The sequence below is a fragment of the Sorex fumeus genome, unplaced genomic scaffold (assembly GCF_029834395.1).
Source record: "Sorex fumeus unplaced genomic scaffold, SorFum_2.1 ptg000019l, whole genome shotgun sequence".
In the NCBI taxonomy this organism is placed as follows: Eukaryota; Metazoa; Chordata; class Mammalia; order Eulipotyphla; family Soricidae; genus Sorex; species Sorex fumeus.
The window spans coordinates 20,497,589-20,515,934 of NW_026606076.1; the positions used below are offsets into that span (position 1 = coordinate 20,497,589).

General features: G+C 46.0%; 2 protein-coding genes across 2 annotated transcripts in view; both read right to left on the bottom strand.

Moving 5' to 3' along the window:
* Positions 1 to 4,702: 4,702 nt before the first annotated feature.
* Positions 4,703 to 6,004, bottom strand: LOC130022370 (zinc finger protein 420-like; the record flags this gene model as incomplete). Its single annotated transcript, XM_056113115.1, has 2 exons — positions 4,703 to 5,853; positions 5,938 to 6,004. Coding segments are annotated over 2 exons (1,218 nt in total), but the record flags the coding sequence as incomplete, so codon positions are not given.
* A 6,102-nt stretch (positions 6,005 to 12,106) lies between these two features.
* Positions 12,107 to 18,346, bottom strand: part of LOC130022008 (zinc finger protein 345-like) — a 64,353-nt gene continuing 58,113 nt past the window's right edge. Inside the window, exon 4 of the mRNA XM_056112734.1 lies at positions 12,107 to 12,124. Within this exon, the coding sequence (XP_055968709.1) occupies positions 12,107 to 12,124 (18 nt within the window). The remainder of the gene's footprint in view (positions 12,125 to 18,346) is intronic.

The following is an 18,346-nucleotide window of genomic DNA, read 5'->3' on the forward strand; positions in this document are numbered from 1 at the left end:
ACCCACTCGAATAAATCGATGAATAAAGGGAGATCAATTGATCAATTGATATATATTTTAGGTTTTAGAATTACTGCTTTTATGCAGCAACATGGTTGGAACTGGAAGATACTGTCTTGAGTGAAGTTAGCCAGAAAAAGAAACAAAAACAGGATGTTGTTCACTCATCTGTGGAGTACCGAACACTGGATGTGGAAATGTAATGTAAAGGGGCTGCTTAAATCATCCCTGATTCCAGAGTTTAGAGAGAAGCCGGACAAAGAAGGAATGAAATTTAGGGCGGAAGACACCCAGAAGTTTACAGGGAGCAGGGATTCACTTATGCCAGTGACATGAGTGAGGGGTATAGCCATTTACCCAAAATACAGATGCAAGATAACTGAAAACAAGAGATCTAAGCTGTAACCACTGAAACCTAGTCAAGTGCTTGTCCAGATGACAGGTGGGGGCAGAGTGGGCACCTGGGTGGGGAGGGAATACTGGAACACGGGTGGAGGGAAGCTGATGCAGGAATTGGTGTTCAATGATGGTACGCCTAAACACAACTATCAATAACATTGAAAATACTGGCATTTTAATGAAGACTTTAAAAAACAATACAATAAAATAAATTTCCAGATTTCAGCACCCACTGAGGTTAAAGACCCTCTAGTCCCAGCATTAGGCTCCGTTATTTTTCCTGTGATTCTGAGACCATAGATGCTGTTGTGGGGATGGAGCCGGACCCCACCTTTCAAGTTGCATGCTCGGTCCACTGAGCACTCCAATGGCATAATAGTTTCAATAAGAGACTCTTACAGCACACTTGTATGCAATAGCCCTGTTCCCTAAAGAAACTGCTGTAATGTCACATCCTAAACCTGTGATTTGAGTTCTGAAATCACACAAAATGCACAATGAGAATTAGTCCAATGTTGAATGGAATGCAGCTGAATGACCAAACAGGTGGAGGACATCTCCATAGTTCTCACAGTCCAAGGAAGCCTACAGAAGGGAAAATCTGCGGGAAGTGTTGCTGGGAGGAGCTCGGCAATCCCCCAAAAAATCCTTTTGGGTTTTGTTTTTAATCAGACCCAGTGATGCTTGGGATACCAAAGGGGATGCTGGACATCGAAGGTAGGCGGCATCTGTAAGGCAAGCACCCTCCGTGATGCACTGCTGTTCTGGTCCTAATTAACTTCACTATGGGCTCACAGTCACAATTTAACATACACACAATAAAACATTTTTTGGCGCGTACAAGCGTACAGTAGGTAGGCATTTGCCTAGCATGAGGCTGACAGGGTTTGATCCTTACACACTGCTAAAAGCAACTTATGAGAACAACCAGAAATAACTGTTGAGCATCCCCAGGCCCCATAACAAAAGAAAACTCAATTTCTTCCCATTTTCAAAAAACATGACAATGATCCAAAGGCAAACATATGCATGGTGTCAGATTGACTGAGCAGGGTCCAGAAAGGGTACCCGACCCATTAGTTGTACAGTCTGGCCAGTTATACAACTGGGAAAACAAGAGCCTTGAAACACATGGACTACTTGACATACCTGACAGATAGGGAAGAATCACAACAAAATCAAGAAAGCAAAGCACTGGATCTCTCCGTAATGAACAGCTCCGGGGAGAAGACACCCCTACCCCATGCCACACCCCCACATTACATGTTCTAGGAATGAGAAGGGGACGCTCAATGTCCAATGAGCAATGAAAAGACGTTGTGGACTGGAAGACTCCTGGGTTGGCCACATGCAAGGTAAGCATCCTACTTGCTCTACTATTACTCTGGCCATTTCTAAATAAATGAGAGAAAACGGGGGAAAATGGGAGAGCACTTAGAAAGCTTTCAGGTTTAAGTCTCAGTCATACAATGAAACACCCGTCCCTTCACCATGCCCATTTTCCATCACTAAAAACCCAAGTATAACGCCATTTCACAGCCTTCCTCTACCTGTGGGGCAGATAATTTCCAATTCTTCTCTCTACTTTGATTACATTCAATATTTTGACACAAGACCCACCATTATTATTTGGCATTTTACTCCGGCAGTTAGATCTGGTTAAAACGCAACAGTAGACAATTCTTTTTCATTTGCTGGTTATAAATAACATATGATTTTGGAATTCTGAAATTTTAACAACTAAATCTGGAGGAATTTCTGCTAAAACCTGCTGGGCTCCGAGATTTGTTCCTGAGTCTCTGGGATTATGGCCATTAAACAGCTTAATCACGAGCCAGAGAGGCGGTTCGTGGGAATGACTTAGGCTCTTGTTGGGGTGGGGAGGAATTGGCCAGCTCCACACCCATCCTGCGAGGCCCCACGTATCTTCCTGAGTGTGGGCATAAACCTGACTTTCCAAAGGCCTTTGGCGGATGGAGGCCACCGAGCCGCCAAGGAGGAGCCGTTGGCGGGACAGCACCAATTCCCCCTGGGGTGGACCTGGGACAGTAACCTACTGCAGGGTCCAGATGCATTTCTGCTAAAAGGCACTGGGTTTCGAGATTTGTCTCTGAATCTCTGGGATCATGGCCATTACTCACCTTGATCACGAGCCATATAGGTCAATCGTAGGCGCCAGACAACTCGGGGTCTCATTGGGGCAGGGGAAAAGGGCCAGCTCCACCACCATCCCATTAGGCCCTGCATGTCTCCTCACTGCAGTCCCAAACCTAACCGTCCAGAACCCTAAGATACGGCGGCCACTGAGCCGCCTGGCACAAAACCTACTCCCACCTGAAATACCCAGCTTAGGTAACCTACTGTGGGGACAGAACACATTTCTTCTGAAAGCCACTGGGTTCCGAAATTAGTTTCTGAGACTCTGGGATCAGCCAGAGAGTTCGTACATGGGCAGTGACTCGGGGTCTCATTGAGGTGGGGAGGAAAGTGCAGAGTCCAGCCCAATCCCATGAGGCCTTGCATGTCTTGTCACTGCAGGCACAAACCTGTCTGTCCAATGGCCTCTGGAAGATGGTGGCCACTGAGCCACCAAGTGGGATCAGGCAGAGACAAACCCCCTTTCCCCCTTGTGGTGGTCTGTCGCCGGTAGCTCATTGTGGGTATCGGGCACATCTCTGCAAAAAGCCGCTGGGTTACGAGATTTATCTCTGAGTCTCTGGAATCATAGCCTTTAAGAGGTTTGATCAGGAACCAGAGAGACCTTGCCTCCAATTATATAGCTGAGCAGGAAATGGTTTGTTGGTGTGTCTTGCACATACCTAACATTGGCTGTTTACTTTCTTGGAAGACTTTGCCCAAAGTTTTTGGAGTCTGGCCAAAGGCACAGCATCAATTTTGGAGTATCTGGAAGTCTGATGGTGCCATCAGGCTGCTGATGCAGTCGCCTTACAGGCACATATTGACCTGCTGGTGGTACCATAATCCCAGGTTGTAGAAATTCTATATATGGGAAAAACACCAATAGTGGGGTTGGAATCACTGTGAAGCTACTAGGATGCTAGCCTCCCCATCCGATAGGTACCCAGCAGCACCACAGAATAATTCCTGATATGCACAACCAGAAGTAAACCTTGTGCATCAAAGAATCCCTTCCAACTGCCTTGAATAAAAGCAGCTATTAAAATTAATCCAAAGAGGGGCTGAAGTGATAGCAGAGCGGGTAAGAGGTTTGACTAGCACGTGACCAACCGGGGTTCGAATCTCAGAAACAATATGGTCCCCTGAGCTTTACCAGGAGTAATTCCTGAGTGCATAAGTCAGAAGAAACCCATGTGAAACGCTGAGTGTGACACAAAAAGCAAAAAAAAAAAATATAATCCAAAGAGTAAATTTTCAAGGCATATACGTCTCATTTGTCTAAACACACCCCAAAGTGCCAAACCCAGCACTGAAGCCAATGAAAATGACTGACGGCAAAAGTGTCCCTTTCCTTTGGGGGCTGCCTGTGAACATATCTGGAGTTTCGATAAGTGTTAGGTCCAGTCCAAAGGCTCAAAACAGGGTCCTTCACAGTCTCCAGTAGGGAGGAACGAGATGACCAAGACCTCCACTCTTTGCAGGCTCCTCACACCAAGGCCTGAAGTCCATGTGCCCAACCTCCAGTGCCGTCTTGGACCTGGATCGATGGTGGCTGCAGGGGCCCTCAGGATAACGCTCCCTCACCCATGATACCTGAGTGACAGAACAGCACCCAATGCACCCCTCAAAAGCTCCACATCCACTAAAGCCTGGATATCCAGAACAAGTAACAAACAAGCGTGAATGCACCATACAAGCTGGCTTGACCTGGCGCTCAAGTGGCCAAACCAGGGTGCTCAAGCATCCCAAATCCTAACACAGGAAACACTGAAGAATGAAGGATTACCTATTTTTCCATTTTCAAAGTATTCAATGCTGCATCTTGGTTGATTTCTGCCATAATTCCCGCTAACCAGCGCCACTGGGCCAAGCCAGAAGCATAGCAAACAATAACAGAGTAGTGAGCCATTACAGCTCTGAGCAGGAGGGTGTTTATTCAGTTTATTCAGTTACCTTCCTCCTTATTTTCATCACCATGACCCATTATTTACAAGTTAACACACAAGCAATTCCAAGCACAAGAATACTGGCATAGGTGCAGCCCGGGTGAAAATCAGCAAGCTTCAGCAAAGTACTTCCCACATTCCTTACATATATACGGTTTCTCTCCACTGTGAATTCTCCTATGTATAGTCAATTGCGAGGATGAAGTAAAGGCCTTTCCTCATTCCTTACATATATATGGTTTCTCTCCAGTGTGAATTCTCCTATGTATAGTAAGGTTTGAGGATTGAGCAAAGGCCTTCCCACATTCCTTACATATATACGGTTTCTCTCCAGTGTGAATTCTCCTATGTATAGTAAGGCTTGAGGATTGAGCAAAGGCCTTCCCACATTCCTTACATATATACGGTTTCTCTCCAGTGTGAATTCTCCTATGTACACTAAGTCTTGAGGCCAAAATAAAGGCCTTTCCACATTCCTTACAAACATAGGGTCTCTCTCCAGTGTGAATTTTCCAATGTTCACTAAGTCTTGAGGCCAAAACAAAGGCCTTTCCACATTCATTACATATATACGGTTTCTCTCCAGTGTGAATTCTCCTATGTACATTAAGGCTTGAGGCTGTAGCAAAGGCCTTTCCACATTCCTTACATATATATGGTTTCTCTCCAGTGTGAATTCTCCTATGTACAGTAAGTTTTGAGGCTCTAGCAAAGGCCTTCCCACATTCCTTACATATATACGGTTTCTCTCCAGTGTGAATTCTCCTATGTACACGAAGGCTTGAGGCTTCAGCAAAGGACTTCCCACATTCCTTACATATATACGGTTTCTCTCCAGTGTGAATTCTCCTATGTACACTAAGCTTTGAGGATTCAGCAAAGGACTTCCCACATTCCTTACATATATACGGTTTCTCTCCAGTGTGAATTCTCCTATGTACACTAAGCTTTGAGGATTTAGCAAAGGACTTCCCACATTCCTTACATATATATGGTTTCTCTCCAGTGTGAATTCTCCTATGTACACTAAGCTTTGAGGATTCAGCAAAGGACTTCCCACATTCCTTACATATATACGGTTTCTCTCCAGTGTGAATTCTCCTATGTACACTAAGCTTTGAGGATTTAGCAAAGGACTTCCCACATTCCTTACATATATACGGTTTCTCTCCAGTGTGAATTCTCCTATGTACACTAAGTTTTGAGGCCAAAATAAAGGCCTTTCCACATTCCTTACAGTCATAGGGTCTCTCTCCAGTGTGAATTTTCCAATGTTCACTAAGTCTTGAGGCCAAAGCAAAGGCCTTTCCACATTCCTTACATATATACGGTTTCTCTCCAGTGTGAATACTTCTATGTACACTGAGGCCTGAGGATCGAGTAAAGGCATTAGCATACTCCTGACATATATAAGGCTTCTCTGCACTATGAGTTTTCATAGGTCCATTAGAACTAGAGGTCTGAATGAAGGCCTTCCCACATGTCTGACATTCATGAGGTTTCTCTCCTGTATGAATTCTCCTATGCATAAGATGTGATGATTGATCAAAGGCCTTCCCACATGTTTCACATGCAAAAGGTTTCGCTCCTGAATTTATATTCATATGTTCATGATGGAGTAACCCTTGACTCACACTTTGTTCTTGGGGCTGACATTTCTGGGGATTCTGTCCACTATGGTTTTCTAAGGGAACACCACAGTGCTGAGAACATGGGGAGGCTCCTCCACATTCCTTACACCTATATGGGTTCTGCTCACGGTGACTGTGGTTGAGGGTATGTTGCTGTGAGGGACTAACTATAAACAGTGCTTCTCTCCCTAGCAGGTACCCCATTGGGGAATTTTGTGTCTGTGAACTGAGAATAACACACTCCAAGGAACTTTTTCCAGGAGAGGGCTTCTTCAGAGTGAGGTAGCTCTCACCATTCTGATCACCCTCAGAAGAAATCCCGCCTGTCTCGTCGTCCTCATGGGGCTGAGGGCAGGATTGATCAGTCGAGACATTATCATACAGTGCAGAATCAGAGACATTCCACTCGGGGTGGCAGCTTTCCTGCAGAACAACAGAGGATTCTAATTATTGACTTATTCACTGAGTCTTCCTGTCAAAAAACTGAGTCCTTCAGATGTAGTTCCACACATATGCACCACAAAAATGCAATTACTGACATATGAATTGTCTTACTATTGAAAAACTTCATGTTACCGTAAGTTGGACGCACAACATTGATGGATAGAGAGTAAATTCTGGGACTTCCCCCCCTTTTAATTTAATGAAGGAATACAACTAGAAATAATTCCTTCTATAGAAAACGGACACATCCATTTCAAGAGAAAATGAAATAGATCCACATGTGGATTTGGTTAAAGTTCTGTGTGGAACCTGTGATGCAGGGGTGAAGACTACGCTGCATCGTAACGCAGCTGAGACAGATCACGTGGCCATTGCAATGCTCTCACCACAAGTGATGCCTTTCAGGATCAATAAAGTTTTTTTTCTTTCTGTTTTGTAGTTTCTATTCATTGGAGGTTGGGTGGGTGAAGGAGCACACCATGCAGTGTCTCGGATCAGTTCTGTGCGTCTATGCTGTCTATAAGGCGTGCTGGGTAAGGACCATCCATCCATATGCAAAACAAGTATATTTCTCACTGCACCATCTCCAGGGTGCACAAATTAGCTTTCTAAACAACTACCACTGTCAAGCCAATCAAAAACTCACAGTATTTTTATACACGGTTGATGTCAGCACCTAGCAAAGCTATGAGTCCTCTACTCCAAGCATCAGGTGTTGGAATTTCTCCCTGACAATCCCAGCCCTCCACCTTTACAATCACATACTTGGTCCACTCCTGCTGGCATAATAATATTTCTTCTGTATTCGTGAATCTTACCAACTCACTCGTACTTGCTGACCCCATTCCCAAATCAAAGTGCTGTAATACCAAATTTTGAAGTCGCGGTTTCAGTTCTGAAACTGAAGAGAACATGCAATTCACACATGTCACACATGTCACAATATGTAGCAAAATGATGCCATGTAGTTAAGAGTACATCTCTGTGGTTCTCAAAGTCCAAAGAGTCCCACACTAAACAAAAGATTCGGATAGTGGAAAACTGTGAGGATCTTGGCAATTCTACACTAGGTTATGTTTTTGTTTTTGAGCAGACCTGGTGATGTTCGGGGAACCAGGTTATTGAACAGATTATTGTACAGGTCACATTCAGGCACTGCAAGGCGCTCCCTGCTGTACTATCGTTTAGATCCAAACTATCAATGTTATGGTCTTATTTATTCGAAAGCCATGGAAGCAAATTACAGGATTATTCTGTGATTGACAGTCCAAGGAAATGAAGAGCACCTTGAGTGCGGCTCAGACCCAAGGATACAGGACACCAAGGCCCCGGCCTCAGCAGCATGTTTCACACATGCTCAGGGCACCCATACACTGCACAGGGCCTGATCCAGGAAGGGTCCTCAGACACTCACCCGCACACACGCCTCTCCTACCCGACCTCAAAACTCCTCCTTCAAGCCAGGAGATCACTGCAGGCTTCATTCCAGTGTGCCCTGCCCCAACAGAGACAGAGGCATGGATAAGTCACAGGGAAAAGGTGACAGGTAAATGCCCATGTTTTCTTGATAAAAATCATGAACAGAATGTCCATTTCCAAAATTCCACATATTTCTAGTTATTCGAAGGTAAGACCCAAGAAAATATCACAGATACTCTAGACCTGGCCTTGTGTATGGCCGACAGGGGGTTGATTAGCACAGTATGTTTTTGTTTTTTGTCTTGTTTTGGGTCTCACCTGGCAATGATCAGGGGAGACTCCTGACTCTGTATTCAGAAATCACTGCTGCTGGTGCTCGGGTATGACATGGGTTGCCGGGAATTTAACCCACGTGCACCGCTTGCAAGAAAATCACTTTCATCCCTGTACTATCTCTCTAGGTTCAGCAGCACATGGAGTTTCCTGAGCCCCTCAAGAACTTTTCACGGATTTCAGTAAAACTAAGTGCATAATAAATCTGGAAATGGCCAAGGGTCACAAGATACCCTTATTTTTTAAGCTAAAAATGTATCCAGAAAGAGAGCACAGCAGGAGTTTCTCACGGACAATCCAGTCGTGATACCCGATATCTCCTAGGGTCCCTCATGCCAGCCAGGAGCGATCCCTGAGTGCAGAGTCCAGAAGCAAACCCTAAGTCCTGCTGAAGTCTCACAAGAACCATTAGAAGTAAATCAAAGCACTGAAATAGGGCAGCGTCCAATGAGTTGAGAGACGAAATACCAAATCCCCTGTGGTGGGAAAGAGATAGTACAGCAGATAAGACAGAAGTGCTGCACACACATGTGGGTTTGATCCCAGGCAGCCCATATGGTCTTGGAGCAAGGCCAGGTGTGGACCCTGAATACACAGGCAGAAATGATTCCTAATCCCTAAGGAAAAAAGAAAATGCAAAAACCGTCTGACTTGAGTGACTGATGCAAAAGTACTGGGGGTGAGGCAGCGACAGTTTAACTTGCCAAGAGGTTTAAATATACGGTTCCATATGTCCCCTGAACACTTGTAGGCGTCATCCTTTAGCAAAGAGCCAGGAGAACTGTGGACTGTGCCCCCCAAACAAAGGCAACAGCAAAACCAATTAAACACACAAAATTTCGTGTAGTACACAAAGTAAATTGTTGCACCAATGGATGGAACTATTTAAAGGGCCTGAGTGATAACTGGGCAGATAGGGATCTTCCCATGGACACAGTCGAAAACGGTTGATCTGAATCACCCCATAGGGTCCAGCTACCCCACAAGAGTAATTCCTGAAGACAAAGCTGAGAGTAAGCCCTGAGTATCCACAGGTGAACCCTAAAAAACATGAGGGAGGGAAGAGCTACTGCACGCCCGTCACAGAGCTACTGTTGGACACACAGCTTCCGCCCAACCCCAGGGAACCAACGCAGGTCTGTTCAGACATGGTTGGCTCCACACTGCTCTCACCGACAGCCTGCAGATTCTGGTAGGTCTCCAGCATCACGTCCCTGTAGAGCTTCCGCTGAGAGGCCTCCAGGCATAACCATTCCTCTGGGGTGAAGTTCACAGCCACGTCGTGGAAGGTCACTGTGTCCTGAGTCAGCACACGAAGAGGGTGGGAGTCAGAGTCTATCTTAGCCTCATTCACACTACTCTGAGGCCAGGTCCCAGGGTCCTATATTGTCGCGGGGCCCCTCCACTCCGAATAAACCAGCCTCCATGCTCACGCATGACTGATGGGCCACAAAAATCACATAAGGCAACTGGATCTGCTAAAGTGGGAGGACGTGATACAGAAGGTTCTTGGATATTTCTGCCTTTCCTGGTAACCCCCCGGCCAATTCGAGCACCACTGTTCCAGTGAGCACTGTAGAGAGGATCACCTGAACACAGACTGTACGATCCAAAAGGCTATCCCTGGGTATAGCAAAAACTACTGCACGCTCACCGCTGCACCCCCACAGCACATGACCACTAGGATTGAGAACTCGGGAGTCCATATAGACAACTACTCAGAACAGTGCATGGCATGTCTGCCTGTAGGAACTCACTGCACTGGACCACCCCACATCCCGCTCAAAGAAGTTAGAAGTTTCTTGACCCCAACATCTCTACTGGCCGCAGAGATCCTTGGCTTTCTCCTTGGGATCAGCACATGCCCAGAAATCCACACACAAGATTATGTGAACGGAAGACTATATGGCCGAGCAGGTAGTCTCTCCAAAGTAGGAAGGACAAAACAGGAGAAAAGCAAATCTGGAGGCCCAAGTCATTGTAGTTGCCAGGGCGCAAACGGGGCCAACACACCCCAGGGTGCTCTGAGGCCAGTCAGTTGTGAATCCAGAGCACAGAGTCAAGAGGACAGCTGATGACAAAAACGATGCAAAAGAAGCCGAAGCAGCAGGTTGGCGTAACAGGACAGCTATTCCAGGGACAGCATGTAGGACTGGCGATCCCCAACATCCCATATGGTCCACAAGCACTGCCAGGGGCAATGCCAGAGTGCAGCACAAGAAATGATTGCAAGAATCCTTGCTCTGCCACCCCAAAGAAAACAGAAAACCCAAGATGAAACCTTTGGACCTCCAGCATCCCATTCGTCACCTAGACCTTTCAGGAATGAGCATTGAGCACTGAGCTTTGAGTACTCCTCATGCACCACTGGGTCGGCCCCAAGGCCAAATAAAACAAAACAAACATACACAAAAGCAGCTTCAAACAGCAGAATGGGACGGTCCGATCGGAAGTCTCATCTTGGAATCCGTCCAAAAGAAACTCAAACAGATGGTCCAGGAAGCCTGGGCACTCCTGGTACTACCTCATGTCATTCTATTCCTCTACTCCTACCTGGGGATGGTTTAGGAGAAGCCGCGTCACCATCTTCTCCTGTCACTGTTGTTCTGAGGATCAGCACGAGGCTCCCTGCAAAGACCTGGAGAAGTAGGAACATTCAGCACCAGACAGGAGCACCTCCTCCCACTCCTGAGCTCAGACCAGCCACACCCTCGGGCACAGCGTCACAATTCCAACTCTGGGAGACAATGGCAGAAGATTCCTGTCTCCGCTGGGGATGCAAATTTTGTTGGCATCTGTGCTGTACTTCAGGAGAGGAGCCTGGGCCCAGGCTAAAGGGGAAGAAAAGACAGCCTTCTCTGATCCCCAGATTCCTCTCTGGCTCCCACAGGAAAGTCCCTGTAGGCCCTTTCAGGGGCCGACTCTCAGCCCAGAAGCTCCTGAATACTAGCGCCCCCCTGCAGCTGGCAGCAGTGCTGTCCCTTGGGAACCGTAGCCTGGAATGTGTCTACACAATGTGACTTAGAGTGAACAAATCTTCGACGCTCTCTTGCAGGGTAGACAAGGACATGAACCTGGGCACTCTGTTCTGGGGACCTCAGTATTTACCACAATGGCAGGTGTCGTCTGCTCAGGGAGAGATGAAGAGTCAGGGCTTCTTTGCAGCTTGATGTGAGGGACCTGAAATTCATGAACCAGAAAAACATACACTGGTATTGTGGATAGAAGGCAATAATGTGAACTGGGTGCTTGACTAGATGAACCAACTAATCCTCTGTATCCGATATGGCCCCCAGCAGTGCCAGGGATAATACCTGAGCTTAGAGACTCGAGTAACTCATGAGCATCTCCGCGTATGTGCTCTCTCTCCCCCTAAAATATAAAGAACCAAAAATATCCCCCAAAATACATTTTCATTGGCAAACCTCTGCCACCTGCAGGCCCCCTTCCCCCCCACATACCCCGCATGATCGCGTCTATCACGGGAGAAAATGAAGATAACCAGCAACAGGTCTCCTGCCATTAGGTGGAGGGGCTGAAGCTCTGCCCCTCAAATCTCGGGATTCTACAGAAGTGAGCTAAGGGTCGATGGTTCTAACATGGCACTGCTGGGACGACTGGATTAGCCAAGCCCTCGGATGATTCCCGCATTCACCCACTGTTGCCCCATCCTGGAGCTGGAGACGATCATGGCAAAAGAGGCATGCCAGAATCACGAACTCACAACTGTCACACCTGAACCCTGAGACAGCCCCCACTGCACCCCCAAAGCTCTGTGTCGCCCTAAAGCCTCGATCACACCTCACGATCCACCTGGATGTTGGCGAACAAGTGAAAAACCAGCGCAAAAGTGCCCCCCAATTTGGCTCGGCCCCTCGGCTCAGAGTGTGGAAACGGGAAGGTGCAGGGTGCTCACAGGAGGTTGTTCGAATCCTGCAACTAAATCCTTCTTCAGAGTCCCCCTTCCAGGATGGGGAGCAAATTTACTTGTCCTTTGCCAAGTGAGCAACAGCCCCAGTGTCTGAGTGAGGGATGGAAAAAGAAACATGACATTTATGACATCACTTATGACATCACTTCCGCTTCCATTAGGTACTGTAAAGAGTCAGAGTCTAGGCACGGAGAACCTTTTTGCCACCCAGGTGAATCTGTGCTGCACGGGGGATGGACTCGAATAGAGGAGTGGAGAGGCAAATGCTGGACTGGTCGGTCACACACTGGGGGCCTGGGGGTAAGGAGAAGTCGCCTGATCCTGCATTTTCACCTAACATCGGACCAATGATATCTAAACACAGAAAGTTACCCTGACTCTTCTCAAATGATCTTTGCGCTCAGAGACAAGAGTAAACACTGAGCACTGTAGACTGTGGTGAAAAATATAACAAGAAAAAAGGCAAATTCTACTGAAGGGGGGAAAATGATGTACAAAGACAAATTTGAGAGTGAAACATTAAAAGAGTCAAATTTCTGGTCCTTAAAAATCCCCTATTCTTGGGGCTGGAGAGATAGCACAGTGGGTAGGGTGTTTGCCTTGCACGCAGCCAAACCGGGTTCGATTCCCAGCATTCCATATGGTCCCCTGAGCATTTCCAGGAGTAACTCCTGAGTGCAAAGCCAGGAGGAATCCCTGTGCATCGCCAAGTGTGACCCAAAAAAGAAAAAATAATCCCCTATTTTTGATCTATCCGTGCTACAGAAACTTACAGTTTCTCCTGAATCCCTGTTGTTCTTTCACCATTGTGCATATATATGTGTATATATAAGTGTGACTTTGTGTGATTTTTGTTTCGAGTCCACAACTGGCATATTCAGGGCTTACTCCTAGCTCTACACGCAGGAATCACTCTGGTACAGACCATATGGTATGCAGGGGATAGAACCTGGGTCGATTGCTTGTATGGTTAAGTCCTTACCCACTGTACTATGGCTCCGGGACTAAGTAAACGTGCTCCTAGCACACCCAGTGGGATTCCTGAGCAAATGTCCTTACTCCTGGAAAACCGAAACTTTCTTGCTTAAAAAAAACAAAATCCTTTACCCTGGTTGGACTCTAGTTCTAAACAATTTAGGTTTAACATTGGTTCATCATTTCTCCTGTGCTACAAGGAGCTGAGGCTTTCTGAGTAACACCCATCCCAATCACACCCATTTCCTTAGTATTCGTCTTTAATTCCCTGTGCTCTGCTTCCCCTATACATTATTCACCCATTTTCCCTAGATACAACCTGTGAATTGTAAAGTCAGATTCTCCAGAGATCTCTGGATTTTGTATTTGTAAATAAAATGTTGACTTTCTCTTTCCTTTATATCCTCTACAGTTTACTTTATAAAAATATCCTTTTTTTCTCCTGAACAAGGGCCAGTGCAGTCCCAAGTTGGGAAGATTGTGCTGGGATGATTGGGATGGCCATGCCCCCAGCCCTCAGCTTTGTCTAGACAAAGGAAGTCAATATTATGCTTTTTTAACTTCAGAGTTAATTAACTGCAGATACTATATACTCCTGGGCATTGTCTTGTTTATGAGACTTAAGCATCATCTGCCCTTTGTTCTTAGCACCCCAAAAGCAAGAGACTGAATGGACCCAGGAGAGCTGTGAGCTACCCAGGCATCGAAAAGGGACAGGAAAGAGGGGTGACTGATCATTTACGCAGATAAACATTTGGCAGAGTAAATTCTCATGGGGAGATTTACCCAAGGAGACACTCTGTCTCCCAGGGATATCTTCGTTGCTTTTATCTTTTCCTCTAGTTGTATAAGTTATCAACACTTGTAGTTGTTTGGATAAACACAGTAAGAGACAAATATCCCAACACTTAGTTCTCTGGGCTTTGACAGCAAATAAGGCTTTTTTCCTTTTTGCTTTTTAGGGTCACACCCGGTGATACAAGGGAATACTCCTGGCTCTGAGCTCAGGAGTTACTCCTGGCATTGCAGAAGGGACCATATGGGATGCTGGGAATCGAACCCAGGTTGGCCATGTGCAAGCCAAACACCCTACCCGCTGTGCTATCTCTCCAGCCCCCAGAGCAAATAAGGCTTTTAACACTTACTTCTCTGGGCTCTGAGACCAAGCAAGGCTTTTACTGTAAATCCCAGACTAAGTCTTCAGGCCAGTTCACCTTCTCCTTCCCCATGGGGATCCTGTCTCTAATGCTGTAACTATTTGCATCAAGACCATGCACACGTGCTTTCTAGAATGTTCCATTTCGAAGCTGGGGTAGTTTTCCCACTTGCCCCTGGTCCATACAAGTTCCACGGCAGAACCTCCCTTTTGGGGTGTTAGGAACTACTTTAACTGAAGCCCGAGTCAAGTAATTATGACCAAGCAATTATGCCCAGGAGTAGATATACTTGAGTCCATCTACTCCGAAATACCAGGAGTATAAGCATTGATGGTCTTTCTGTGTTTAACCAAAGAACAGTGCTGTAGAGTGAAAACATAAAAATGCTATAGGGGAAACAGGGAAGCAGGTACAAATACACAGCCACTTCAACTACAAAGCAGTACAAATACAAAGTTGAGAATAATCAGAAAGTTATGGTATATAAGTAATCAAGACTGGCCTGGGAAATTGAGACAACGCGAAGAAAAATACAAAGGAAATGTTAAAGATAAACTTTAACTAAATTAGGGCTGTTAGCAAGGACATGATAAGCTTTTCTGGGAGAAGCAAAAGGGGCAATTCACAGATGAAGCCTAAGACACTTTGGGTTAATATCCAGCAGATCACCAAGAGCCTGGCCCCTGTTTCCTTCTTTGATCCTCTGTTACCCTTCACCGGCCAGGGTGGGGAGACCAATCACAGCCACCAAAGGCATGCAGCGCATGTCCGGACATTATTTGAACACAACTCTCAGTGTAATAGCCGGGTTTTGCCTAATCAGGGAGAGATGAAGAGTCGGGGTGCAATTTTCAAATTGATTTTAGGATACAGAAATTCTACGTTAGAAAAAACAACAATGTGGATTCAGAGATATTAAGCTGGGAGGGGCGCTTCCCATGCTGACCCTGATTGATATTCGGCATCTCACATGACACCTAAAGAACTTAAAAAAGGTAAAGGCCCTCCCGTTGATCGTCGATTTGCTCGAGCGGGCCCAGTAACGTCTCCATTGGAGACTTTGTTGTTACTGTGTCTGGCATATCGAATACTCTCGGTAGCTTGCCGGGCTCTCCAAGAGGGGCAGAGGAATCGAACTCGGGTCGGCCATGTTGGCCGCGTGTAAGGCGAACGCCCTACCCGCTGTGCTATCGCTCCAGCCCCTTAAAAAAAAAAAAAGAATTCCAGAGTGCTGCTCCTTAAAGAAGCCCCAAGATTACATATTTGTGCCCAAAATACAACCAAAAATAGCCCTAAAGTAAATTATCAGTTGCAAACCACAACCACCCCTAGAACCCCACCCATGGCTGGTCTGGAAATCAAGGCTACTAATGAGTAGTGACTAGGGCTACAGTGTCACTGAACAGTCCTTTTATAGTTTTGGATGCACCAACGGGGATATGGACGAGAAACGTCTAACTGCGCTCAGGCACCCGTCCTGGTCGAGCTTGGAGATCGACCTTGGGTGGGCCAGATGCAAAGCAAATGCGCTAACCACTGTGCAATCTCTCAGGTCCTCTAAGTGAACCTGCAGCTTCTACAGCAGTGAGGTTGGTGTCAAAGCGTCCAAGACAGGGCCCAGTGCAGTACCGAGCTGGGAGGGTAGGGACGGCCCAGCGCCCGCCCCACCCACTCGGCCCCGCGCCCACCTGCCGCTGTCCCACGGCGGAGCTGCAGGGGATCCCCAGAACCACGCACTCACACCCGCGACCCCTGAGCCCCAGCACAGCCCCAACTGCACTCACCAAAGGTCCGAGTCCCCACAAAACCCCGCCGGGCAGCAGGAACCGCGTGGATATCAGTTGAAAAAGCTTAAAAGTGTCCTTAGAGCTGGCTTGGCTCCGCCCCTCAGTGCAGAAACTGGGAGGCGCAGTGCGGGGTGCTCAAGGGAGGCCGCTAGTGTCCTGCCACAAAACCAGCCTTCACAGACCCCTACCACGACAGACAGACAGCCTCTTCTCCCTTCACCTGCTTAACAAATGGAGGCCTGATCCAGCATCTTGCATGCAAACATGGAAATGCCCTGCTGTGACGTCACTTCCGCTTCTGCAAGCAGCCTTAAAGGGCCAGACACCAGCTGCGCAGAGAACAGCTAGGAAAATGCAGGTAAATGTGTAAGACTCGTTGGCTGGAGCGAAAGCACAGTGGATAGGGTGTTTGCCTTGTAAGCAGCTGACTCAGGTTCAATCATCTGGATTCTATATGGTCCCATTTTGGTGTATAAGAGATTGTTAGGATTTTACTGCTTCCAAAGTGTAAGTCTCAAAACGTTTACCCTCAATGTTTGTGTAAATCAAAGGGAAAACTGAATACAATGAGTGCAGATATGCTACAGCGAATGAAGTGCTTCCTTGCATGTGGCTCTACCTGGACACAAATTATGGACAGCACTGTGGGATGTGACTCCCAGAATATAACACAGAAGGGCCTGAAGAATAGAGGTTTGCCCTCTATACAACGTCAAAAAAGGCTAACCACAGAATCCTGGTTGGTCTATGCCATGATCTATGCAAAGCAGGGCCTCTGAGCCAAGTCAGAGTCACAGCAAAGAATGAAACCATGGTGAGTCGTGACAGTACCCAGCAAAATGCAATGTTTGTACCTATTTACTTCTTATTTAATTCCTTCCACCTTGCCTTATCACTAAGAACCATTATTTACCAGTTAAGATACTGGGAAGTCCACATGCCAGGACATTGTCATAACCATGGTGCAGGGGATAATCAGCAAGTACCTTTCACTTACGGTACTAGTATCACAGGAAGCTTTCACATATAACAGGATTATTTCCTTCCTTACTGTACTTTTGTATCTATCCCCCACCTACTTGTTGAAACTAAAATTGTTTTACCCAAGGACCCTGTTCTGACGCCGGCCATTGTTACCATGGAAGTGATTGATCCAACATAACTTTTATATTTACTAAAGCTTGAGGGAACATGAAAGCTTTCCTATATTCCTTACCTACAGGATTTCCTCCAGGATTGTCTTTAAAGTTGCAGGTGAGAATAATTCACTTTCCACGTTCTTACATAAATATATATATATATTCTTACATATATAAATATGTATATTTATATATAGCTTCTCTCCAGTGTGAATTCTCCTATGCATAAGGCCCATGGATCCAGGAAAGTCCTTCCCACACTCCTGACAGATATAATTTTTCACTGCAAAATGACTTTTCACATGCGCAGTAAGGGCTGGAGACAAACTGAACACCTTTCCACATTCCTTACACTTATGAGATTTCTCTCCACTGTGAATTTTCCTGTTCAGAAAGCTATGCCAATTGCATCAAAATCTTCCTGCAGTCATTTCATATATAAGGCCTCAATCCAGGATAAATTTTTCTCACACAGAAAAGCTTGAGGATTGAGTAAAAATCTTCCCACACCCCTACATATGTCTTCTTCGAGAATGAATTTTCCTATGTTTAATAAGGAGTTAGGGGAAAGTGAAGGCTTTGCAAAAGTCATAACAAACATAAGGTTTGTCTCCTATATGAAAATTTCAGTGTCACAAAAGGATTGTGAAATAAGCAAAGGCCTTGCCACACTCCTTACATATATACATGGATTCACGGCAATGTGCGTTCTCTTATGGACAAAAACGTTTGAATAGTAAGTGAAGACCCTCCCACAGTAGTGACACGAACAGTGTTTCATTCACCTGTATGAACATTCCTATGCTCAGAAAGACATGAGATGAAAGGTCTTTCCACCAACCTCACATATATAAGGGTTTTCTACAAAACAGAATTTATGAAAACTAAGACTTCAGGAAGAAGCAAAGGCCTTCCTACATTGCTCCCAAATATAAGTTATCTCTCCAGTGTTCCAGTGTGAGTTTTTCTGTGTACTAAGGCTTGTGGAATAAGCAAAGACTTTCACTCTGTATATGCATATGGTTTCTTTCCAGTGTGACTTTTTC